The sequence below is a fragment of the Scyliorhinus canicula genome, chromosome 3 (assembly GCF_902713615.1).
Source record: "Scyliorhinus canicula chromosome 3, sScyCan1.1, whole genome shotgun sequence".
NCBI lineage: Eukaryota > Metazoa > Chordata > Chondrichthyes > Carcharhiniformes > Scyliorhinidae > Scyliorhinus > Scyliorhinus canicula.
This window is the reverse complement of record NC_052148.1, coordinates 191732597-191759394: the sequence shown is the minus strand read 5'-3', so window position 1 is coordinate 191759394 and position 26798 is coordinate 191732597. Positions and strand designations below refer to the sequence as shown.

The following is a 26798-nucleotide window of genomic DNA, read 5'->3' as shown; positions in this document are numbered from 1 at the left end:
GAAAGGTTGAGTAGATTAGGATTGTTTTTGTTGGAAAGACGCAGGTTGAGGGGGGACCTGATTGAGGACTACAAAATTATGAGAGGTATGGACAGGGTGGACAGCAACAAGCTTTTTCCAAGAGTGGGAGTGTCAATTACAAGGGGTCACGATTTCAAGGTGAGAGGGGGTAAGTTTAAGGGAGATGTGCGTGGAAAGTTTTTTACGCAGAGGGTGGTGGGTGCCTGTAACGCTTTGCCAGCGGAGGTGGTAGAGGCGGGCACAATAGCATAATTTAAGATGCATCTAGACAGGTATATATGAACGTGCGTGATACAGAGGGAAGTAGATCCTTGGTAAATAGGCGACAGGTTTAGATAAAGGATCCGGATCGGCGCAGGCTGGGAGGGCCGAAGGGCCTGTTCCTGTGCTGTAATTTTCTTTGTTCTTTGTTCCATGGTCGGCTCATGAAGAAAGTAAGGAGGTGTAGGATAGAGGGAAATTTGGCCAATTGGATAAGTAACTGGCTATCACATAGGAGACAGAGGATGGTAGTGGATGGAAAATCTTCAGACTGGAGACCAGTTACCAGCGGTGTACCTCAGGGATCAGTGCTGGGTTCTCTGCTATTTGTGACTTTTATCAATGACTTGGAGGAGGGGGCTGAAGGGTGGGTCAGTAAATTTGTTGATGGCACTAAACTGGTGGAGTAGTGGATGAGGTGGAGGGCTGTTGTAGGCTGCAAAGATACATTGCTAGGATGCAGAGCTGGGCCGAAAAATGGCAGATGGATAAGTGCGAGGTAGGACAAATTTGAATGCGGATTAATGGGTCAACGGCAGGGTTCTGAGGAATGTGGAGGAACAGAGAGAAAATGGGATTCATGTCCACTGATCTCTGAAGGTTGCCACTCAAATGGATAGAGCCATGAAGAAGGCCTATAGTGTGTTAGCGTTTATTAACAGGGGGCTTGAGTTTGAGCTGTGAGGCTATGCTGCAACTGTACATGACCCTGGTGAGACCACATTTGGAATATTGTGTGCAGTTCTGGTCACCTCCTTATAGGAAGGATGTGGAAGCATTGGAAAAGGTCAAAGGAGATTTGCCAGGATGCTGCCTGGATTGCAGGGTAGGTCTTATGAGGAAAGATTGAGGGAGCTGGGGCTTTTCTCATTGGAGCGAAGGAGGATGAGAGGCGACTTAATAGAAGTTTATAAGATGATGAGGGGGATAGATAGAGTGAACGTACAGAGACTATTTCCTTGGGTGGATGTAGCTGTTACAAGAGGGCATAACTATAAGGTTCGGGGTGGGAGATATGGGAGGGATGTCCGAGGTAGGTTCTTTACTCAGAGAGTGGTGAGGGTGTGGAATGGACTGCCTGCTGTGATAGTGAGTTGGACACTTTAGGAACTTTCAAGTGATTATTGGATAGGCACATGGAGCACACCAGAATGACAGGGAATGGGATAGCTTCATCTTGGTTTCGGACAAAGCTCGGCACAACATCGAGGACCGAAAGGCCTGTTCTGTGCTGTACTGTTCTATGTTCTAGATTGGCAGTCAAGTATGCCATCAAGAAATTCCATCAATATGTTTATGGCTGCCACTTCACCATCATCTCCGACCATAAGCCGTTACTTGGACTCACTCGTGATGTTAAATAGGTTCTGGACCATGTCGTCCAGAGTATTACTGTCATTACACTGCACTTTTCAACACAGACCAGTTACACAGATCTCTAATGCCGATGCTCTATGCCAGCTTTCACTTCCACAGATGGTACCTGAGCCTCCCGTTCCACAGGAGATAATCCTTACTCTGTATTCTCTGGACATTCAGTCCAGTTTGTCAGAACATATCAAGATGTAGACTGACAAAGACCCAGTTTTATTGAAGGTCAAAAGAATGGTACTAACTGGTTGGCATTTTAATAAGTGAGAGTAAGTCGGACTCAACTTACAGCAAAGGAATGAAATTGGCTGTGAAGACAGGGTGCCTTGTTGGGAGTCGATTGTTACTGGTACCCTGGGGCTACAGCCACTTCTCCAGGAGTTGCACAACACGCATCCTGGTCAGATCAAGAGGAACATTTTGGCTAGGAGCTACATTTGGTGGTCAGGGATCGACAAAGAAATAGAAAGTATAGTCAGCTGTTGTGAACATTGCCAAAAGCAGCAGACCCCTGCACCCACAGCTAAACTATCCCTTGGGAATGGCCTGGCTGCCCTTACGCATTGATTTTGCACGCCCTTTAATAGGAATTATGTTATTAATTGTTGTGGATACTCACTCAAAATGGTTGGATGTCGAATTCACAAGCTCAACGACATAGACAAGCTGCGATACATTTCCGCAACACATGGCATCCCGGGGTGATTGTTTCTGACAATGGCACTGTACCTGTTAGGCAGAGAGGAAGTGGTCGAGTGAGGGAACCATGGTTTACTAAAGCAGTTGAAACACTTGTCAAGAGGAAGAAGGAGGCTTATGTAAAGATGAGACATGATGGTTCAGTTGGGGCACTTGAGAGTTACAAGTTGGCTAGGAGGGCTCTAAAGAGAGAGCTAAGAAGAGCCAGAAGAGGACATGAGAAGTCTTTGACAGGTAGGATCAAGGATAACCCTAAAGCTTTCTATAGATATGTCAGGAATAAAAGAATGAATAAAAGAAGGGTAAGAGTAGGGCCAGTCAAGGACAGTAGTGGGAAGTTGTGCGTGGAGTCAGAAGAGATAGGAGAGGTGCTAAATTAGTATTTTTCGTCCGTTTTCACACAGGAAAAAGACAATGTTGTCGAGGAGAATACTGAGATACAGGCTACTAGACTAGAAGGGCTTGAGGTTCATAAGGAGGAGGTGTTAGCAATTCTGGAAAGTGTGAAAATAGATAAGTCCCCTGGGCCGGATGGGATTTATCCCAGGATTCTCTGGGAAGCGAGGGAGGAGATTGCTGAGCCTTTGGCTTTGATCTTTAAGTCATCTTTGTCTACAGGAATAGTGCCAGAAGACTGGGGGATAGCAAATGTTTTTTTGTAAATAATTTTTATTGGAAAATAAATATCAACAGAACAATAATAGCAATAACAATAATAAACACCCCCCGGCACCCGTAACAACGCATATAACAAACCCCCCCCACCACCCTTCAAGCCCAATAGGCAACAAAATAAATTAACAATAAGCAAATTAACTTAAACACTATCCCCCTAAACCCCCCCCCCCCTCCCCCCCGGGTTGCTGCTGCTGCTGACCTAGTTCCTTATCGTTGAACCAGAAAGTCGAGGAAAGGCTGCCACCTCCTAAAGAACCCTTGTACCGACACGCTCAGGGCGAACTTGACCCTCTCCAGCTTAATGAATCCCGCCATGTCATTAATCCAGGTCTCCACACTCGGAGGTCTCGCATCTTTCCACTGCAGCAAGATCCTCTGCCGGGCTACTAGGGACGCAAAGGCCAGGACACCGACCTCTTTCGCCTCCTGCACTCCCGGCTCTACCGCAACCCCAAATATCGCGAGTCCCCAGCCTGGCTTGACCCTGGATCCTACCACCCTCGACACCGTCCTCGCCACCCCCTTCCAGAACTCCTCCAGTGCCGGGCATGCCCAGAACATATGGGCATGGTTCACTGGACTCCCCGAACACTTGACACACCTGTCTTCGCCCCCAAAGAACCTACTCATCCTGGACCCGGACATGTGGGCCCGGTGCAGCACCTTAAACTGGATGAGGCCAAGCCTCGCACATGAAGAGGATGAGTTCATCCTCTCCAGGGCGTCCGCCCAAGTCCCCTCCTCAATCTGCTCCCCCAGCTCCACCTCCCACTTAGCCTTCAGCTCCTCTACTGACGCCTCCTCCACCTCCTGCATCACCTGGTAGATGTCAGACACCTTTCCATCCTCGACCCACACCCCCGAAAGTACCCTATCCCTTACCCCCTGTGGGGGCAGCGAAGGGAACCCCTCCACCTGCCGCCTAGCAAACGCCTTGACCTGAAGGTACCTGAACATATTCCCCGGGGGGAGCTCAAACGTCTCCTCCAATTCACCAAGGCTCGCAAACCTCCCGTCAATGAACAGGTCTCCCAACTTCCTAATGCCCGCCCTGTGCCACCCCAGGAACCCGCCATCCATGTTCCCTGGGACAAACCGGTGGTTCCCCCGCAGCGGGGCCTCCACCGAGCCCCCCACTTCCCCCCTGTGTCGCCTCCACTGCCCCCAAATTTTGAGGGTAGCCGCCACCACCGGGCTCGTAGTGTACCTCGTTGGAGGGAGCGGCAGCGGCGCCGTTACCAGTGCCTTCAGGCTCGTGCCTCCACAGGACGCCATCTCCACCCATTTCCATGCTGCCCCCTCCCCATCCATTACCCACTTACGTACCATCGAGACGTTAGCCGCCCAATAGTACCCAGAGAGGTTGGGCAGCGCCAGCCCCCATCTATCCCTGCCCCGCTCCAAAAAGACCCTCCTTACCCTCGGAGTCCCGTGCGGCCAAACAAATCCCAGAATGCTGCTGTTCACCCTCCTAAAAAAGGCCCTCGGAATGAAAATGGGGAGGTACTGAAACAAAAACAAAAACTTCGGGAGCACCGTCATTTTAACGGACTGTACTCTACCCGCCAACGACAACGGCAGCATGTCACACCGTTTAAATTCCTCCTCCATCTGCTCCACCAACCTAGTAAAATTGAGCTTGTGCAGAGTCCTCCAGCTCCTAGCCACCTGAACCCCCAGGTACCTAAAACTCCTCACTGCCCTCTTTAGCGGGAGCCTACCAATCCCCTCCTCCTGATCTCCCGGGTGTACAACAAACAGCTCACTCTTGCCCAGGTTCAATTTATATCCCGAGAAACTCCCAAACTCAGCAAGAATCTCCATCACCTGCGGCATTCCCCCCACCGGGTCTGCTACATACAGCAGCAAGTCGTCCGCATACAGCGACACTCGGTGCTCCTGCCCATCTCGCACCAAACCCCCCCACCTCCCCGACTCCCTGAGAGCCATGGCAAGAGGCTCAATTGCCAACGCAAAAAGCAAGGGGGACAGGGGGCACCCCTGCCTCATCCCACGGTGGAGCCTGAAGTACTTGGACCTCCTCCCATTTGTCGCTACACTCGCCATTGGGGCCTCGTACAACAACCTCACCCATTTAATAAACCCCACCCCAAACCCGAACCTCTCCAACACCTCCCACAAGTACCCCCACTCAACCCTGTCAAAGGCCTTCTCCGCATCCAATGCCACCCCAATCTCCGCCTCTCCTTCTGCTGCCGGCATCATTATCACAGTTAGCAGCCTTCGCACGTTAGTGTTCAGCTGCCTCCCCTTCACAAAACCCGTCTGATCTTCATGTACCACCCCCGGCACCCAGTCCTCTATTCTAGTGGCCAAGATCTTCGCCAGCAACTTGCCGTCTACATTCAGCAGTGAAATTGGCCTGTATGATCCGCACTGCAAGGGGTCCTTATCACGCTTCAGGATCAGGGAAATCAGCACCCGAGACATCGTCGGGGGCAAAACACCCCCCTCCCATCCCTCATTGAAGGTCCTAACCAACAGGGGGCCCAGCAGGTCCGTGTATTTCTTATAAAATTCAACCGGGAACCCATCCTGTCCCGGCGCCTTCCCCGACTGCATGTGGCCAATCCCACTGACCAGCTCCTCCAACTCGATCGGCGCCCCCAGTCCCTCCACCTGCTCCTCCTGCACCCTTGGAAATCGCAGCTTGTCCAAAAAACTCTCCATTCCCCCTCCCACCGCCGGCGGCTCCGACCGGTACAGTTCCCTGTAAAAGTCCCTAAAGACCTCTGCCCCCTGCCGCACCACATTCCCACCCCTATCCTTCAGTCCACCAATCTCCCTAGCCGCGCCCGCTTACGAAGCTGATGCGCCAGCATCTTGCTCGCCTTCTCTCCATACTCATAGACTGCTCCCTGCGCCTTCCTCCACTGTGTCTCCGCCTTTCTGGTGGCCAATAAATCAAACTTGGCCTGCAAGCTACGCTGCTCCCCCAGCAATCCCTCCTCCGGGGCCTCCGCATACCTCCTATCTACACTCAACAGCTCCCCCACCAGTCTCTCCCTCTCCCTCCTCTCCCCCCTCTCCCTATGGGCTCGGATGGAGATCAGCTCCCCCCTAATCACTGCCTTCAGAGCCTCCCACACCATCCCCACCTGGACCTCCCCAGTATCATTGACCTCGAGGTACCTCTCGATACATCCCCGAACCCTCCTAGACACCTCCTCATCGGCCAACAACCCCACGTCTAGACACCATCTCCAGATCCACCCAATGCGGAGCATGGTCCGAAATCGCAATAGCCGAATACTCGGCCTCCTCCACCCTCGGGACCAGTCCCCTACTCAGGACAAAGTAATCAATGCGGGAATAAACCCTGTGCACATGGGAGAAAAAAGAATACTCCCGAGCCCTTGGCCTCCTGAACCTCCAGGGATCCACTCCCCCCAACTGGTCCATAAACCCCCTCAACACCTTGGCCGCCACCGGCCTCCTCACTGTCCTTGAACTAGAACGATCCAGTAGGGGATCCAGCACCGTAATGAAGTCCCCCCCCATGATCAAGCCCCCCACCTCCAGGCCAGGAATGCGGCCCAACCTACACCTCATGAAACCAGCATCATCCCAATTTCGGGCGTACACATTTACCAACACCACCCTCTCCCCCTGCAGCTTACCGCTCACCATCACATATCTGCCGCCACTATCAGCCACAACCTCATACGCCTCAAACGCCACCCTCTTCTCCACCAGGATCGCCACCCCCCCGGTTCTTCGAGTCAAGCCCTGAATGGAAAACCTGCCCCACCCACCCCTTCCTCAGACGGACCTGGTCCGCCACCTTCAGGTGAGTCTCCTGGAGCATGGCCACGTCTGCCTTCAGCCCCTTCAGATGCAAAAACACCCGGGCCCGCTTAACCGGCCCTGGCAACCCCCTCACGTTCCACGTAATCAGCCGGATCAGGGGGCACCCCGCCCTCCTCCCCCCGTCGACTAGCCATAGCCCATCGACTGCTTGCCCCTGGCCAGCACCCATTCGGCCCATTTCCCACGGCGATAGAACCTCACCCCGACCCGCCCGACCCGCACCAACTCCTCCCTGGCCAATCCAGCAGCAACCCGGTATCCCCCCCCCCCAGGCTAGGACCCCTCCTAGCCGCGACGCTCCCTCCATAGTATTCCCATGAGCCAGCTGACTTCTGCTGACCCCGGCAGCTCCCGCCATAACTCCGACCCCTCCCGATATGAGGTCCCCCCCTCCTCCCCTGCATCAGCTCCTTGGCACCGCTTCAGCGCGGGAAAACGGATCTGATAACCACGCCCCTCGCCACCAGCTCCACCCCCCTCGTCCCGCAGCGCGGGAAACCAGAGAAAAGCCCGCGCTTTCACACTGCCCCACCCCACCCCCCCAACGCAGCTCCCAAACAGCAGTCCCAACCCAACCACCAACTCCGTACAAACAAAGATACAGATCAACCACAAACCCCAATACCCCCCTTAAAACACAAAACCATAACGAACATCGTCCGAAAGCGAGAGAAAAAACAGAAACAAACAGAATAACCAGCAACAGCATAAACAGTGATACAGAAATAGAAAAACCCCACAGCCCCTAATCTCTAGTTCGAGTCCAGCTTTTCAGCCTGCACAAAGGCCCATGCTTCCTCCGGGGACTCAAAGTAGTGATGCCGGTCCTTGTAGGTGACCCACAGGCGCGCAGGCGAGAACATGCCAAACTTCACCTGCTTTCTGTGGAGCACCGCCTTAGTCCGGTTAAACCCGGCTCTCCACTTGGCCAGACTCCAGTCCTGGTAGATACGCACCACCGAATTCTCCCACTTCCTACTCCTCACCTTCTTGGCCCATCGCAGAACACACTCCCGGTCACTGAACCGATGGAACCGCACCAGCACCGCCCGCGGGGGTTCATTCGCCTTAGGCCGCCTGGCCAGCACTCTATGGGCCCTCTCCAGCTCCAAGGGCAGATGGAAGGATCCTGCCCCCACCAGCGAGTTCAGCATCACGGCCACATAGGCCGGCAGGTCCGACCCCTCCAACCCCTCCTCGAGGCCCAGGATCCGCAGGTTCTTCCTCCGTGACCGAAACTCCATCTCCTCGAACCGATCTTGCCACTTTTTATGAAGTGCCTCGTGTATCTCCACCTTCCCCACGAGGGCCGAAACCTCATCCTCGCGCTCAGAGGCCTGCTGCTGCAACTCAAGTATCGCTGCACCCTGGGTTGTCCGGGTCTCCAGCAGCTTACTAGTCGTTACCTTCAGGGATTCCAACAACTCCCCTTTCAGCTCCGTAAAATAGCGCAGAAGGGCCGCCTGCTGCTCCTCCGCCCACTGCCTCCACTCCTCAGGGGCTCCACCGGCCGCCATTTTGTCCACCTTCCCCTGCTTTTCCAGGGGAGCTGCTGCCGTTTTTCTCCTCGCCCCACTCCGAGTCCAAACCATAAATCCCGGCGGGTTTTGCTCCAGACTCCTTTATCCACCAGGAATCATTGAATCAGCGCCGTTCGGGGCCCTTAAAAGAGCCCACTAGCCCTATTAAAGCAGGAGCTGCCGAACGTGCGGCTTAGTTCCGCATATCCGCAACCGGAAGTCAGCCGGGGGATAGCAAATGTTGTCCCCTTGTTCAAGAAGGGGAGTAGAGATAACTCCGGTAACTATAGACCTTTAAGATAGGATGTATAATCATCTGGAAAGGAATAATTTGATTAGAGATAGTCAACATGGTTTTGTGAAGGGTAGGTCCTGCCTCACAAACCTTATTGAGTTCTTCGAGAAGGTGACCAAACAGGTGGATGAGGGTAAAGCAGTTGATGTGGTGTATATGGATTTCAGTAAAGCGTTTGATAAGGTTCCCCACGGTAATACAGAGGCATGGGATTCAGGATGATTTAGCAGTTTGGATCAGAAATTGGCTAGCTGATAGAAGACACAGGGTGGTGGTTGATGGGAAATGTTCAGACTGGTGTCCAGTTACGAGTGGCGTACCACAAGGATCTGTTTTGGGGCCGTTGCTGTTTGTCATTTTTATAAATGACCTGGAGGGGGGGTGTAGAAGGATGGGTGAGTAAATTTGCAGATGACACTAAAGTCGGTGGAGTTGTGGACAGTGCAGAAGGATGTTACAAGTTACAGAGGGACATAGATAAGCTGCAGAGCTGGGCTGACAGGTGTCAAATGGAGTTTAATGCAGAAAAGTGTGAGGTGATTCATTTTGGAAGGAATAATGAAAAATGAAATGAAAATGAAATGAAAATCGCTTATTGTCACGAGTAGGCTTCAATGAAGTTACTGTGAAAAGCCCCTAGTCGCCACATTCAGGCGCCTGTTCGGGGAGGCTGGTACGGGAATTGAACCGTGCTGCTGGCCTGCATTGGTCTGCTTTAAAAGCCAGCTCTTTAGCCCAGTGTGCTAAACCATCCCCATGTGTGCTAAACCAGCCCCATAATAACAGGAATAACAGGAAGACAGAGTACTGGGCTAATGGTAAGATTCTTGGTAGTGTGGACGAGCAGAGAGATCTCGGTGTCCATGTCCATAGATCCCTGAAAGTTGCCACCCAGGTTGAGAGGGTTGTTAAGAAGGCGTATGGTGTGTTAGCTTTTATTGGTAGAGGAATTGATTTTCGGAGTCATGAGGTCATGTTGCAGTTGTACAAAACTCTGGTGCGGCCGCATTTGGAGTACATAGAACATAGAACAGTACAGCACAGAACAGGCCCTTCGGCCCTCAATGTTGTGCCGAGCCATGATCACCCTACTCAAACCCACGTATCCACCCTATACCCGTAACCCAACAACCCCCCCCCCTTAACCTTACTTTAATTAGGACACTACGGGCAATTTAGCATGGCCAATCCACCTAACCCGCACATCTTTGGACTGTGGGAGGAAACCGGAGCACCCGGAGGAAACCCATGCACACAGGGGGAGGACGTGCAGACTCCACACAGACAGTGACCCAGCCGGGAATCGAACCTGGGACCCTGGAGCTGTGACGCATTTATGCTAACCACCATGCTACCCTGCTGCCCCAAGTATTGCGTGCAGTTCTGGTCGCCGCATTACAGGAAGGATTGGGTACAGAGGAGATTTACAAGGATGTTGCCTGGTATGGAGGGAAGATCTTACGAGGAAAGGCTGAAGGACTTGAGGCTGTTTTCGTTAGAGAGAAGAAGGTTAAGAGGTGACTTAATTGAGGCATACAAGATGATCAGAGGATTAGATAGGGTGGACATTGAGAGCCTTTTTCCTCGGATGGTGATGTCCAGCACGAGGGGACATAGCTTTAAATTGAGGGGAGATAGATATAGGACAGATGTCAGAGGTAGATTCTTTACTCAGAGAATAGTAAGGGTGTGGAATGCCCTGCCTGCAACAGTAGTGGACTCGCCAATACTAAATGCATCCAAATGGTCATTGGATAAACATATGGATGATAATGGAATAGTGTAGGTGGGCTTTAGATTGGTTTCACAGGTCGGTGAAACATCGAGGGCCGAAGGGCCTGTACTGCGCTGTAATGTTCTATGTTCTATGTTCACTGCTTTCACAGCTGAAGAGTTTCAACTCATTATCAAATCTAATAGTATCCAGCATATACAAATGCCCCCCTACCACTCCACTTCCAATGGTTTAGCAGAAAGAACAGTACAAACATTTAAAGTCTCAATGAGGAAGCAATTCAAAAGACTATTGCCACTCCACTTAGCCAAATTTCTACTTTCCACTTGCTACCGCCGGGGTTACTCCAGCCGAAATATTGATGGGTCGATGCCTTATGATTCGTCTTGACCTTGTTTTCCCAAATTTTGTGGGGATGGTGGAGGCCAGCATCACAGAACAAGTACCACAGCTCAGTCAAGGGAGCAAAGTGCTCCCAATGTGGTCTCCTCTATGTCGGAGAGACCAAAAGCAGACTAGGTGATTGCTTTGCTGATCACCTTCAGTCTGTGTGCATTCAGGATCCTGACCTTCCTGTTGCTTGCCATTTTAAACCAAGACCCTGCTCCCATGCCCACATGTCTGTCCTTGGCTTGCTGCAATGTTCCAGTGAAGCTCAACGCAAACTGGAGGAACAGCATCTCATCTTCCAGTTAGGCACGATACAGTCTTCCGATCTCAACATCGAATTCAACAACTTCAGATGATTAGCTCTACCCCACCTCGACCCAGTTGTTTTCATCCCATTTCATTTTAACTGTCCTTTATTATTTCTTTCTCTCTTGTCTTTCTTTATATATATTTAACCCCCCGATCTTATCCACTTTCCTTACCCTTTCTCCCCTTTGCTTCCCCCCTTCCCCTCCCCTACATCTACATCTGTCACCATTTACCCTCTGATGTTAGTTTCTCTGCAGTTTGGCCTTTCACACATTTTGTCCTCTCTGGGGACTGCCATTAAAACTCTTTCCCCTTGGTATCTGTGGCCATTAGCACCCAGTTTCCCTGGGTTTCTATGGCTATGACTCATCTTTCATTCTCACTCCACAGTATAAATATTTTCTCTGTTATAGCCTGACAAAGGGTCATCTGGACTCAAAACGTTAGCTCTTTTCTTTCCCTACAGATGCTGCCAGACCTGCTGAGATTGTCCAGCATTTCTCTTTGGTTTCAGCTAAGGGAGACAGGTTATTTGAAGGGGAGGATTTAGTTTACGGCCAGAAGTTGGGAGGTAGATCAACTTGGATGACCAGGAGGGTTATTGCAAGGACCGGCCATGTGTCTTATGTCATCAATCGACAGGGCCGCAAAGTGTGAAAGCATGCAGATCATATAAGAAGGTGGGAAGCCGCTGCCCCACAGTGAGGCTTGTGGACCCAGTAGTAGCCAAACACAGAGCCGGCAGAGTTAGAAGCAAGGGTTTCCCAAGAGGAATCTCAGAAGGAGCTGAGAAGGGTGTCGGCTCTGGCTCATCTTCGGAAATTGTAAATTTGCCTGCCACTGATATGGGCTTTGATACTTCAAGCATGGCGGAACCGAGTGCAGAGCTGCTGTGCTCCGCAAGAGTCTGAAAATCCCCGGATAAACTGAATTTATGAACTTTGCCTGTTGACTCCTTGGCTGAGAATGCTGTTTGACTGTACATGGTTGTACAGAAGAGACCTTTTCAGTGTAATTGAAAAGGAACTTAAGAGGGGAGGAATGTGATAGCATGGCCCCTTTAAGAGACGATCCATGCAGGCCACATAACCTGCCTGGAACCAATTGGGGATGCAGCACGTGAACATGGGCCTGTCAGGTGCCAGGACGTGGACCCAGGTAGAAGGGAACCAACAGACTAAGCCCTAAAGTCAGTGGGACACGACCTGTGTTAGTTTTGTGCTTGTATGTAAATATAGTTTGCCAATTTGTTAATAAATCACTATCTTGGGGCGGCATGGTGATGCAGTGTTTAGCACTGCTGCCTCACGCCACTGAGGACCTGGGTTCGATCCTGGCCCTGGGTCACTGTCCATGCGGAGTTTGCACATTCTTCCTGTGTCTGCGTGGGTTTCACCCCCACAACCCAAAGATGTGTGAGGGTGGGTGGATTGGCCATGCTAAATTCCCCTTAAATGAAAAAAAAAAGAATTGGGCACTACTAATTGAAAATAAATAAATAAATCACTATCATGATTTAACTCTACCTCGTTGTATTATCTCACACTACAGCAACAGTGCTTCCACAAATATTACAAAGACATAAGTAAGTCAAAGGCACATCATCCGCAAGTTGAAAGGTTGTCTCTTTAAATAACATTGGGGTGTGGGGGGTTTCCCTTGTGCATTCAGCTGGATCTGTTTAGGGTCAAATTGGCAGAACATATGTCAATCAGCATGGAAGACTGATGTCACAGTCTTCCCACTGTTTAAGCTTCTGACGCACACATGGCACACCCGTGCTTGCACCCTTATTGACATGGCATGCCTCATGGACCACACTGGAAGTAGCCAGAAGTACTGTGCTTGCCATTTTCAACAGCTCAGGCTTTTGGAGCAAAATGTTTTGGCCATATATTACTGGAACCGCCAGTTATTTGGAAATATTTTAATGAATATTTTCCTAAAACAAAATCTAGAATATGAGGATTATAAAGTACATGATAAATCATGGACCATTTCACTCAATATTCATCTCATAAACATTGCACTGATCTGATAAATATTTCAAACAACTCGCAAGATAAACCACCCTTTGGAAAATATGCTTGTGATGGAGACATTTGTTGATTTTCAGAGAATATTTTTCTATTTTGTCTTTTGGCAATTGCTGAAAATTGGTTCTAAACAGAGGGACGTCTACCAGTCTGGGCTCCATATCAGACTTATCCAAGCAATTGACCCTTTCATTCATATCTTAACTTGAATCGTAATCTGCTTTAGTTTGCAGATCTGAGGCAAACTACAGCATTGATTATAATAACATTGTCCCTCTAAAATTAAGCAAAGAAAGGAAAGAGTGAAAATGGTTCAAGCATTTGTTCTGTAAATGTTTTGACATACGTCTTGTTTTAAATTCTTTCCATCTACTTTTATGAGGCTCACAATACTTTGCTGCAAAGATTAAACAGGCGACATGTGCTCCTTCCCGATGTCATTGACAGTCTTTTCCAGTACGAGAGCCAGTTTTGAGTCATTTAGAGGTGCTCAAGAGTTGCGCAGAACTGCAATATTTGGCTCCGGAGGTTTAAATGCTACAGGATGCAATTCTCTGGAAATATTTCTAAGTGTGGTAGTGAGCGGAATCTGCCGCGAGCTTCCCAGTGCTCGGCCCAGCGAGGCCGGCGGCATTATTTAATGTTAATTGGTCCACTTAACGAAACCCCACAGGCTTCTCACTGCAAAAGAAGGCTCGCCAGCTGATTCGCCGGCACCGTGCTCACCAGCCCCCCCCCCCACTAACAAGATCGAGCAGCACTTAAGCAGCACTTGCTCAGTCAGCTCACAACAATGGCGCTGAGGAGACCAGCTCCAAGACTCGGAGATGCGGACCTGGGTAGGCTCCTAGACGCAGTAGAGGCCAGGAGAGATGTTCTTTTCTCCCGAGGGTCCCGGAGAATGAACCACAGGGCAGCCAGTGCTGCCTGGGATGAGGTAACGGCAGCTGTCAGCTTGGGGAGTGTGACCAGGAGGACTGGTCTCCAGTGGCGTAAAAAGGTCAACAACCTACCCCCGAGTAATGAATGAATAAACGTCAATGCTCTCCCCCCCACCCCATTATTTAAATTAGATGTTCTAATTATTCGGCCAGTCTACAGAACTGACATGGTACCAAGAGTGATGATTTACTAGACAAATTGAAGACTCTGTAAAATGAAAAAGACAGAAGAAAAAATCTGAACCACTGAAGATAACTTTGGAGGAAAAGGAAGGCAACGCATCTTTGCTACTAATCTTGCTAGCTACTGGCATCTCGTGTACAACGTGTGGTAAAACTTCGAAGCCTGGGATAGAAGGCACCTCAACAGCTTCAGATTACCAATAACATAGATGAAAATTGAAGGGTGTTTAAGCAACGTTTAAACTCTATGTTTCAGCCCGGCAGGCACAGACGGATGAGAGGTGCATTGTGTTGCTGCCCACTGCAGCAGGTCCCCAAGTAATTGAAATTTTCAACACTTTTGTTTTTGAAAACGAGGCTGACTGTAAAAGCTATGATGAAATGTTCAAACAATTCGATTAGCATTGCTCCTCTTTAAAAAAATGACATCTTCAAGCACTATATAGTCCGTACGCGCACACAGAATGCGGGAGAGGCATTCAATAGAGTCCTTAATGACTTGCGAATGAAGGCGCAGTCATGCAACTTCAGCATACTACAGTCATCAATGATACACGATCAGATCGTTTTCAGAATCTCCAATGATAAAGTGCGTGAGCAGCTTCTGCGGGAATCAGACCTGCAACGTGAAAGTACGATTCAAATACGTCACGCAAATGAACTGGCTGCTCAACGTGTTGGATCTCCGGCATTTTGGGACAAAGGCAGAAGAGGCAGCAGACGCCATTAGTGTGGTGACGCAGCCAAATAAGAAACGTGCTCCCAGTGCGGTTGGCCATTTTGAGCGGCCAACCCGATCCTCCATTTTATATTCGCAATGTGTCAAACGGCATTTTCTACAGCAAAGCCCTGCTTATGGAAAAGCATGTGCTATTTGCAATGCAGAATTCATTTTGTTATTCAAGAGGAAGGCCTGAACAAACAACGAACATTAGCGCTATTGATGAAGTGTGCCTAAAGGACACATTCTTTGCAGACATGGGCAGGATTCTCCCTTCTAAGTCCCCACGCCAGCGGGAAAACTGGCACCAACGACTCCGGCATCAAGGGGCCCCCAAGGTGAGGAATTCTCACCTGTCTAGGGGGCTAGGTGGACACCGGAGGGGTTGGCGCCGCTCTTGTTGGCGCCAAAGGGTTCGCGCATGAGCGGAACGGCAGTCGTGATCTCACGCATGTGCGGAACTGCTGGCATGATTCAGCGCATGCGCAGACCGGCCGTCGTATTTTGGCGCCTGCGCAGGGGGTTCTCTTCTCCGCGCTGGCCATGACGGAGCCCTACAGGGGCCAGCGCGGAAGGAAGAAGTGCCCCCATGGAACAGGCCCACCCACAGATCAGTGGGCCCTGATCACAGGCCAAGCCACTGTGGGGGCCCCCCTCGGGGTTGGATCCTCCCATGCCCCCCCCCGAGGACCGGACACACCAACTTACCTGCCAGGTCCCGCCGTGTGGGACCATGCATAACCTATGCCGGAGGGACTGGCCAAAAAGGGGCGGCCGCTCGGCCCATCGGGACCTGGGGAATTGCCGGGGGGGGCGCTGCCAACGGCTCCCGACCGGAGTGGCGTGAATCCCGCCCCCGACCGAAAAACTGCGCAGGAGAATACAGCAGCCAGCCAGCATTGGGGCGGGATTCGTGCTGCCCCCTGAGGATTCTCGACCCGGCGGGGGTTCGGAGAATCCCGCCCATGAACTCCAGCAAAGACAGGGAGACTCAAGTCATACCAAATAACAATTTACTTGCACCAATCTGCTGTAATAGTGAATTGAAAGCAGAGAATTATGAGGATAAATAGTGCCATTGAAGATAAATGGCACAGTGATAACAGTCAAGCTCGACACTGGTGCATGGGCCAACCTCACCAACCTGTTTGATGTAAAAAAGCTGCGGTTGCGCCAAAAATAGTCACCCGATGGGCATTACTCAGAGATTGTAATGGTAACAGAATCTCATAATTAGGGGCTTGTGAGCTTGATGCTGAGGTAAAGAATAAAATGCACAAATTTAAATTCTCAGTGGAGGCGGCAGTCTGCTAGTCTTTAATCGGAGTTGAGGTATGTGAGGAGGTGCAGTTATTCTGACGAGTCTACAATGCAGACAATGCTGCAACAGGGCCTCATACTTCAGGAGACTCCACACTGAATGAATTCCCTGAAATTTTCCAAGGTTTTGCTATATTTTTTTATTTAAAAATTTTTTTTTATTACTTTATCTGAGTTACAAAGCCAGGGCTCAGAGTGTGGACAGAGGCGAACCCCTAATCCAGCTCCTTGCCTGCTCCAAAAACCAATTCAAATTGAATCCAATTCATGGTGCCCATAAAGGAGACATACCAGATCTGAGCCAAAAGGCTCAATCTACGCTCAATCTTAGCCAAAAGGCCAAGACTTGATCTTAGCCAAAAGGCCGAGAAGTGATAAGGTTTTGGTATATTGCCGTACACCTACAAGATTCAGTTAAAAGGAAGATGCACAGCCTATGATTCATGCATCCAGACGTGTGCCGGCGCCATTAAGGGATAAACTAAAGGCACAGCACTGGCCCTGCACCTGCAGGAGATGTTCACAGACTCGCTGGCTAGGGCACACTACCACCCACGCTAGCACAGGCCTCAATATCGCTAATACCCAAGAAAGGCAATGACCCAACAGGAATGCGGGTCATACAAACCCATCTCACGACTCAACATAGATGCCAAAATACTGGCCAAGATCCTAGCCAAAAGGCTGGAGAACTGCGTTCCAGAGGTGATCGCAAAGGATCAAACGGACTTTGTCAAAGGTAGACAGCTAACATCAAACATCAGGCGCCTGCTGAACGTCATCATGACCCCATCCCAGGAGAGAACACCAGAGGTGATTGTCTCCCTGGACGCAGTAAAAGCCTTTGACAGAGTCGAGTGGAAGTATCTCATAGAGGTTCTGGAGCGGTTCAGGCTTGGAACAGGGTTCACCTTCTGGGTGAAACTCCTGTACAACACCCCCATGGTGAGTGTACGGGCAAACAACACCAACTCCCAGTACAGGGATGCCCGCTGTCCCCAATGCTGTTCGTTCGAGCGAACAAACCATTGCCAATCACTATCAGAACAGCAATAAAACTGGAGAGGGATCCATAGAGGAGGCAGAGAGTACAGTCTTGCTCTATGTGGATGACCTGCTCCTCTACATCTCGGACCCACAGAGCAGCATGGATGGAATAATCACGCTCCTGAAAGAGTTTGGTGCCTTCTCGGGCTACAAATTCAACATGCGCAAAAGCGAGATCTTCCCGGTGAACACGCAAGGGGGAGGGGCAGCACTGGTGGGACTGCCACTTAAACAAGCCCAACACAAATTCCGGTACCTGGGGATCATAATCGCTCATGACTAGACGAGGGTTCACAAGTGGAACCTGAACAGTCTGACAGAGGAAGTCAAAAGGACCTGCAGAGATGAAACACACTCCCATTCTCCCTCGGGGGGAGAGTGCAGATGGTCAAAATTAATGTGCTGCCCAGATACCTCTTCCTACTTAAATCCATCCCGATCTATATCCCCCAAGGCCTTTTTCAACTCATTGGACAAGTTAATCATGTTGTTTTTATGGGGTGGGGGGGGGGGGGGGGGGGGGGGGGGGGAATGGAAGACCAAAGAAGGTCTTACAGAAAACAAAGTCCAGGGGAGGGCTGGCCCTCCCAAACCTATAATACTACCACTGGGCGGCGACAGCAGAAAGAGTAATGGGATGGATTAAGGAGCCAGAACCCGAGTGGGTGCGCAAAGAGGAGGCCTCCATTCGGGCCCTCACCATGGCGGCACTCCCATCCCCACCCAAAAAACCCTCCAGCACCCAGTGGTGGTAGCCACCCGCCAGACCTGAAACCAGTTACAGCAGCAATTCGGCCTGACTGAAATGTCTGACAAAGCCATCATCTGCAACAACGATAGGTTCGCACCAGCGCTCACTGAAGCCACCTTCAAAAAGTGGAGACAGGACAGGGGGGACACTGACAGGGACCTATACACCGACGGCAAGGCCATAACACTGGACGAGCTGACGGAGAGATTCTAGCTAGCTAAGGGCAACAAACTCAGATATCTGCAGCCTAAATACGTCCTACAGAAGGAGACAGGGACGTACCCGCGACCACCATGACAAATGCTACGAGAAGAATGACTTGACGCAAACTTTCTAGGTCGAGGAAACTGTAGCGACGTGTATGAACAACTGGTAGAGAGGGCCGACACTGTACTGGCGTGACGAGGAGAAAATGGGAGGAAGACGCGGGGCATGAAATAGGGTGGGGACTCTGGACCGAAGCACTACATATGGTCAACTCCACCTCCATGTGCGCAAGGCTCAACCTAACACAACTAAAAGTGGTACATAGAGCCCAATTAACAAGAACCCGAACGAGCGGGTTCTTCCTGGAGGTGGAAGACAGATGCGAACGGTGCCAAGGAGGCCCAGCCAACCATGCCACATGGTCTTGCCCCAGACTTGCTGTGTACTGGGCAGCCTTCTTCGAGGCAAAGTCCAAAGTGGTGGGGATGAGGGTGGAGCCATGCCCGAAAGTGGCAGTCTTTGAGGCATCAGACCAGCCAGATCTCTTCATGGGGAGGAGGGTGGATGCCGTTGCCTTTGCCTCCCTGATTGCCTTGTAGCCACCTGGGGTGGCCACTGCCCAACACAAAATGGAAGATTAGATAAGAATGCAGGAAAAATGGACATGTTGCAAAAGGAAGCAGCTTGCAAAAACGCTTGTGTATTCTGACTGCTGCAGAAACCATACAGCACTGTGAAAAGATACAAGTTAGCATACTAATGAGGCGATACCCGGTGATTCCCAGGTACAATGGAAACAAGTTAACTCAAATCGCTACATTGAATAGAAGGCCAGACTTCTTGGTGCCAAGAGAAGTCCAAAACAATAAGCCCCAAGAACTTCCCAGTGATCGAGGGACTGCCCCGTTATTGGGGAAATTCAAATCAATCGATTGGGAAGAGACCCAATTGATTGCGAGTGTATAGAGGGTCCACCCAGGTGGGCGCGAGACCCTGGGAGAGGTATAAGACAGAGACCCCGACCCCAGCTCGCTCTATTAGCCAGCCTCTCCTTGACCAGCTCTCTCAGCCGGCCCTCCCAACAAGAACATCTTTGTAGCAGCTCTCGAACTTGACCACGGAGAGGAGAGGCCTGGCCAGCAGCCGCCATCAAGTAAGTGTCATACAACGCACGCTACGAGAGCAGACACTCCTGACCCCTTTAGTCCACACCGACTGGAAGCCTGCGGATGCAGGACAAAGCAAGAGGCCATTGTTCCCTGATCCGGCAGGTCCCTTATTCCAGATAAGTATTTGGCCTGTTAGTGGTAGGATTAGCCTAGTCTTGTAGTTTTATACGCACAATTAGTAGATAACTGTATTATAATAAACGTGTCTTGTTTGAACTTATTAACTGGTGTATGGAGTTATTGGTCTGAACTTGAAACTTGTGGCGGTATCTTAATGATACCTGGCGACTCTAGAGCTAAGGAACGAAACAGAGCCAAATTTAGTGTAAATCACACTCACCCAGAACGAGCAACAGCCTGCCGTAGAATCCTGCTCAGCTGGTGGTCAGCAGCACCACCTAAAGCTGCAGACTGGCTGTCCGACCTCTCAGAATCTCTCCAAATTGAGAAAATCAAATTCACCATCCGGGGGTCGAAAGAGGGCTTCCTCAGAACATAGAAGCCATTCACCCAACTGTTCCGGGACCTGTTTCTGGCCAACAAATGAACAAATAAATAAACAAGTAGCCAAGAGCCAGTGGAAAATGTGCAAGGCATGAGAGAAGAGAGGGAAGAGAGGGAGGACCCCGGGGGAGGTGGGGGGGGGGGGGGGAGAGTGCAAGTGGGAGTAGCCAAACACAGCTGAAAAGGGGAGCAGCAGAGGGGGAGGGGGTGGAAGGGGGGGGAAAGGGGGGCAGGGAAGGGGGGTACAGGGAGGGAATCACCGGGGCGAACCGGTGATTATCACATGTCGGTGCCCACACCGACAGCCCCTCCAACCCCATGTACTGCCTCCACTGTCCCTACACCCTCAGGACTGCCACCACTATTGGGCTTGTGGAGTACCTGGCCGGCGAGAACAGCAGAGGTGCCATTAGCAGTGCCCCTAAACTTGAGCCCCTACATGAGGCTGCCTCCACCCACTCCCAAACTGAACCCTCCCCCACTACTCACTTCCTGACCATTGCAATATTCACCACTGAGTAGTAATTAATAAAATTTGGAAGAGCCAGCTCTCCCCCCCCCCCCCCCCCCCCCCCACCCCCCGGTCACCCCATGCCCCCGATCCAGCAGCACCTTTTTCACCCGTGGGGTTTTACCCGTCTATACAAATCCCGAGATCACTGCATTCACTTTTTTAAAGAACGCCTTGGGGATACAAATTGGAAGGCTCTGAAAAACAAACAATAACCTCGGGAGGACCGTCATTTTAACTGTCTGTAACCACCCCACCAATGACAGCGGGAGCGCGTCCCACCTCCGAAAATCCTCCATCATCTGATCTACCATCCGACCCAAATTCAGCTTATGCAGCTGCTCCCACACCCATGCCACCTGCATACCCAAATAGCCGCCTCCCACCAAAAAGCCCCCTCCCACTACCTTGAATGGCATCTCATCCAATCTCTTCTCTTGCCCTCTTGCCTGAATCGCGAAAACCTCACTCTTACCCATATTCAATTTGTATCCCAAGAATCGGCCAAATCCATCTAATACCCCCATAATCTCTCCAATACCCCAGTGGGTCAGATATGTACAAACGTAGATCGTCCACATAGAGCGAGACCCTGTGCTCCACCCTCCCTTATATTATCCCCTGCCAGACCCTCGGCATTCTCAATGCCATTGCCAACGGCTCTATAGCCAGGGCAAACAACAGTGGGGAAAGTGGGCACCCCTGCCTCGTCCCCTGGTGCAATCCGAAATAGTCTGATCTCATCCGGTACATCCGCACACTCGGCACGGTGCCTGGACCCTGTACACAAAGCCCTGCCCAAACCCAAACTGCCCAGGACCTCCCATAGGTATTCCCACTCCACTCGATCAAAGGCCTTCTCTGCATCCATGGCCAACCTCATGCCTCTCTGGAGGCATCATAATTACATTAAGTAACCTCCTAATGTTGGTCGCCAAATGCCTCCCCTTAATAAACCCCGTCTGGTCCTCTCCTATTACCCCTGGGACGCAGTCTTCGATCCTCATAGCCAGGATCTTTGCCAATAGTTTGGCACCTACATTTAACAGGCAGATCGGCATGCATGACTCACAGTGTTCTGGGTCCTTATCCCGCTTTTAAATGAGGAACCCTGTGACAATGTCAGGGGGAGCACTCCCAACTCCTTTGACTCATTAAAGGCCCTTACCAACAGCGGTCCTAACACCCCTGAGAACAAAGAACAAAGAGAGCGTCTTGTAAAATTCCACCGGGTACCTTCCGGTCCTGGGGCCTTGCCTGATTGCATCGCCTTTAGCCCCTCTACTACTTCTCTCAGCCTAACCGGGGTTCCCAGGCCCTCCACAAGCCCCTCATCAACCTTCGGGAACTCCGACCCTCCCAGAAACTGCCTCATCCCCTCTTCCCCGGCTGGAGGTTCCGACTCATGCAATTTGCTCTAAAACTCCTTCAACATCCCATTCACCCACCGCCGGGTTCAGGACCGTATTCCCACCTGTGTCCTTCACTTTCCCAATCTCTCTCACCGCCTCTTGCTTCCTCAACTGGTGCGCTAACATCCTGTTCGCTTTCTCCCCATACTCATATACCACTCCTCTCACCCTTCTCAACTGCCCTACCGCCTTGCCCATAGATAACAGCCCGAATTCCATTTGCAACCTCTGCCGTTCCTTTAGCAGCCCCTCCTCCGGGGCCTCTGCATATCTCCTGCCCACCTGCAGGATTTCTTCCACTAGCCTTTCTATCTCCACCCGCTCCGCCTTCTCCCTGTGTGCCTGAATCAAAATAAACTCCCCCCTGACCACTGCCTTCAGCGCCTCCCATACCATACCTGCCAAAACTGCTCCCGTATCATTAATCTCTACATATCCCGGATGACCGTCCTCACCCGCTCACACGCCTTTTCCTCCACTAACAGTCCCACATCCAGCCTCCATTGCGGGCGCTGGGCCCCTCCATTTGTTCAGGCGGAAATCCACCCAGTGTGGGGCATGGCCCGACACCACTATCGTCGAATACTCGACATCCAACACCCCTGCCAACAACGTCTTATCCAACACAAAGAAATCTATTCGGGAGTACACCTTGTGCACATGGGAGTAAAATGAAAATTCTTTTGCCCTCAGTCTCCCAAATTGCCACGGATCCACTGCCCCCCCTCCCCCCCGCCATGTGCTCCATGAACCTCTGAAAGCTCCTTAGCTGTAGCCAATACCCTCCCCGACCTCGAACCCGACCGGTCCAGTCTCAGATCCAGCACTGCATTAACTGACCATAATCAGCTGATGACAGAACAGGTCAGGGATCCTCCCCAGCATCCGCCTCATAATAACCACAGTGTCCCAGTTCGGGGCATAGAGGCTTACTAACATCACCAGGATCCCTTCCAATTTCCCACTGACCATAACGTACCTTTCCCCAGAGTCCGCCACTATATTTCCCACCTCGAACGCCACCTGCTTGTTGACCAAAATCGCCACCCCCTTCGTTTTAAAGTCCAATCCCGAATCAAACACCTTCCCAACCCATCCCTTCCTCAGCCTAATCTGGACCTCCGCCTTCAGGTGAGTCTCCTGTAGCATGGCCACATCCGCCTACAATCGCTTTACGTGTGTGACCACACGGGCTCTTTTAACTGGCCCATTCAATCCTTGCATGTTCTATGTGATCAGCCTGGTCAGGGGGACACCCTGCTCCTCCTCCCTCCCCCACACCGATCAACCATAGTCCCTCTTAGGCCAGCCTCCGGCCCGCGTCACCGCACCACCCCAGGGCCGCCCTCGGGCGCCCACCGTCATCGATCCTCGTCCCCTTACACTTTAAAAGCCCTACCCCTATTTTGTTCTCTAGCTGCCAGCCGCAGGGGAACGGAGCCGGCGACATGGCATACAGAAAGTGATGGTGCAGCCCATCAATCTTATTTTCAGGTACCTTCAAAATCGATCCAGGATCCAAGTATGGCTGTATGAACAAGTCAACAAGAGGATAGAAGGGTGTATAATTGGCTTTGATGAATACATGAACCTTGTTTTGGATGATACAGAAGAAATTCACATGAAATCAAAATCAAGAAAACCATTGGGCCGTGTTATGCTGAAAGGGGACAACATCACCTTACTACAGAGTGTCCACAGTTAAGAATGGATTCACTGGAACTTGATTGTCTATACACTATAGCAAATAGCTAACTTGTCTTATATCGCATTTTGGATACCGGTTGTTGGAAATCAGATTAAGTTGTGATGTGTTTTTGTACCTAGCCACAGTAATAATTTTCTGAAATAAAAAAACTTATCACCAAAGAAAAAGCCCAACCCCTGTCAGCAATACTTCCCCCCATCCCCACCACCAATACCCCCAGCAACAACCCCTGCCCCCATCACCACACAGACCTTCCACTCACCCCCCACTGCGCTTCTGTGAACTAGCCTGCCCAGCTGGTCTGGCAGCCCCCACCCACTCGAACATTAGTGCAAACAAACAAAAACAACCCGTCCCCAAGCCCAAACAAAGAGACCAATCCCCATCCTCTAACAAAAAACAAAAAGCAAACCTGAAGACAAAAAAGAAATGGCCCCAAAAACAAGGTAACAGCAGCACCACAGCATCTCCACCAAAGTTCAAAGTTCATCTTCTCCTGCCAGTCCATTGTCTCGGACAAATTCTACCACCTCTTCTGCCGACCCGAAGTACATTTCCCGGACTTCGTGGGTCACCCACAGACGTGCCGGGTACAGTAGCCCAAATCTCACCCCCTTCTTGTCGAGGGCTGCCTTGACCTTGTTAAAGCTCGCTCTCCTCTTGGCCAGCACCCCGGTCCTGGTACACTCGGATTTCAATGCCCTCCCAGGTGTAGCGCCTTGTCTGCCTGGCCCACCTCATAATTGTTCCCCTTGTCCAGGAACCGGTGCAACCGCATCACCATCGCCCTGGGCGGCTTGTTTCCATGGGGCTTCCTCATTAGCGCCCTATCCACCTCCAAAGGTCGTGCGAATGAATGCACCTTCTCCTAGCAGCTTCTCCAGCATCCTCCCCACGTGCCAGCATCGGCTCCTTCACTGCCCTCCAGCAGGCCCACGCTTCTTATGTTCTGCCTGCGTGACCAGTCCTCCGGGTCTTCAACCTTCTCCTGGAGAAGCCTCTGCTGATCCTGCATCAGCCCCATCTTTGCTGCCATCGAGGCAAACTGCTCCTTGTGTTCCCCTGCCACCTCCTCCATCTTCTTGATCGCCTGACTCTGGGCCACCAGCTTTGTCTCAACGTGATCGACCTACTCCTTGAGCCATCCACCGCCCGTGCCAAGTCCTCCAGACTCTCTTTACGTTGCTGGGTGAACTTCTTGGTATGGAAGCTCACCAGTGGGTTGGTTGACCATTGAGCTGGCAGGGCCACTCCCTGCCCCTCCGCCATCTCCACATGCGTCGCAGGCGCCGCCCCAGCTCCAAACAACTGATTCACTCTTTTTTAACCACTTCTGGCCCTCAGCTCCATACACCAGAGGGTCAATCTCTTCCACTCACTCCCCTTCACTTTTTGTCTCCTCACATCCACCTGTTAACCAGGAAAAAGGTCCGAAACAAATGCCACGAGCCTGAGCCACCAAATGTGCGACCATTCACCCCATGGCCGCCTCCGGAAGTGGAAGTATTGTTTTTTAAGATTGCCATTTGGCAGCACCTTGGCTTCAGAGATCTTTTATCATGCCATGGAGCACATGGTTGAGGGAATTCAGGGGATCCGTGTGTATGTGGATGACATTATTATTTGAGTGTCGACAAAGGAAGAGCATGATAAGTGGCTTCCAAGGGTCTGAAACAGTATCAAGAAGAACTGTCTCAAGTCGAACTGGGTGAAGTGTCAAGTTGGGGTGCATAGCATTACCAATGTGCCAGCCAAAATAGCATCCCATTGTGGGCACCCCATGCCGTCGGGAAATCTGTGGGTGTGAGTGCGTGCCAGCGAATCGGAGGATCCCGTCGTCGGAGAATCCAGCCCATGGTATTTTGTTCATGGCAGGCTATATGGAAGGAAGATATTTTAATAATAATCAAACCACTTCATGAGTGGTGGGTAGATATTGAGCAATTATGAAATCCCTTTTATTGGATTTTTTATTTTGAAACAATATGGGCGGGATTCACCGTTTACTGACGCCAATTTCATAATCAACGATCGGGTGGAGAATCCCTTCTGACGCCGGTTTTGTATCCTCCACAACCTCCGAAATGGCATCATCGTGTCGCGCACCGCACGCCGTTGGAGCGTCACTTGAAGACCTTCCGCTGATGCTCCGCCCCCGATGGGCCGAGTTCCCGATGGTTGACTGTGTCCAGCGTCGCCACAGTCAGGCAGGGGCTGTGCCGCTGGCCAGGGGGGCTTCTGAGAGGGCTGGAGGGGACTGGTGGGGGGTGGCCAGGGGCGCACTATCTGACCGGTCAGGTCTGCGCATGGTTGGCGCCACAAATTACGGCGCAACGCTGCAGGTCATCGCCGTGCGCATGCATGGCTACTGACCCGGCCATTTTCCAAGCATTTATATGGTGGGAGCTGGGGGTTTAACTCAGCGCGGCTGCTAGCCCCTCACCGCCACAGTTCCTCCACTGGCGTCGACAGCCCATAATCTCTGAATCCAGCCCATAATCTCTGAATCCAGCCCATAATCTCTGCATAATACAATAAGAACACTAGAAATATTCAGCAGGTCTGGCAGCTTCTATCAAGACAGAAACAGAACTAATGCTTTAGGTTGATGGCCTTTCATCAGAGATGTGCTGAAGGAAGTTTTAAAAGAATTACAGTTGTGAAATGAGAAATGAGGTGTCGTCATGTTTATAACCTGGCGCAAAGACATTTAAGATAAACTTGTGTAAATGCTCATCACCTACTGATGTTCCTATTTAGAGTACTGCTTGTGTTGGTTAGCTAGAAAGGGTCTCAGCGTCAGTGCGCTGCGCCAAGTATCCACCATCTCAGGCCATTGCCTGAGGTCCGTGCTGCTCCATCCTCGACTTGCCAAATTCCCGACGGCATGGGTTACATGTGCTCACACCGTCCGGGATCCTCGCGTGGCGGCTGCGGATTCAGTCTGGTGCTGCCACAGTCAGGGGAGGGCTGATCTGTGGGGGCGGGGGGGGGGGACTTCATTCGGGGGCCGGGGACAATGTGGGTAGGCGGTCCGGGGCGTGAGAGCAGTGGGAGAGGGGCACTACTTTGACAGTCCAGGTCCGCGGGTTGAGTCCTTGCTCCACAAGGCGCGGCCTCGGAATTGGATGTGCTGGGGCCGTATCGGCGGCTAGAACTGCGGGCTCTACGCTGGCTC

General features: G+C 51.2%; 1 protein-coding gene across 1 annotated transcript; it reads left to right on the top strand.

The window, feature by feature from the left end:
* The first annotated feature begins 23374 nt into the window (after positions 1–23374).
* Positions 23375–23730, top strand: LOC119963746 (small nuclear ribonucleoprotein E-like). Its single transcript, XM_038793049.1, has one exon. The coding sequence runs from the start codon at positions 23378–23380 to the stop codon at positions 23615–23617; it is 240 nt and encodes a 79-aa protein (XP_038648977.1). The 5' UTR covers positions 23375–23377; the 3' UTR covers positions 23618–23730.
* The last annotated feature ends 3068 nt before the right edge of the window (positions 23731–26798 follow it).

What these genes read in the sequence shown, in the direction of transcription:
- LOC119963746 (XM_038793049.1), top strand. Translation starts at nt 23,378, where the DNA reads ATGGTGCAGCCCATCAATCTTATTTTCAGGTACCTTCAAAATCGATCC.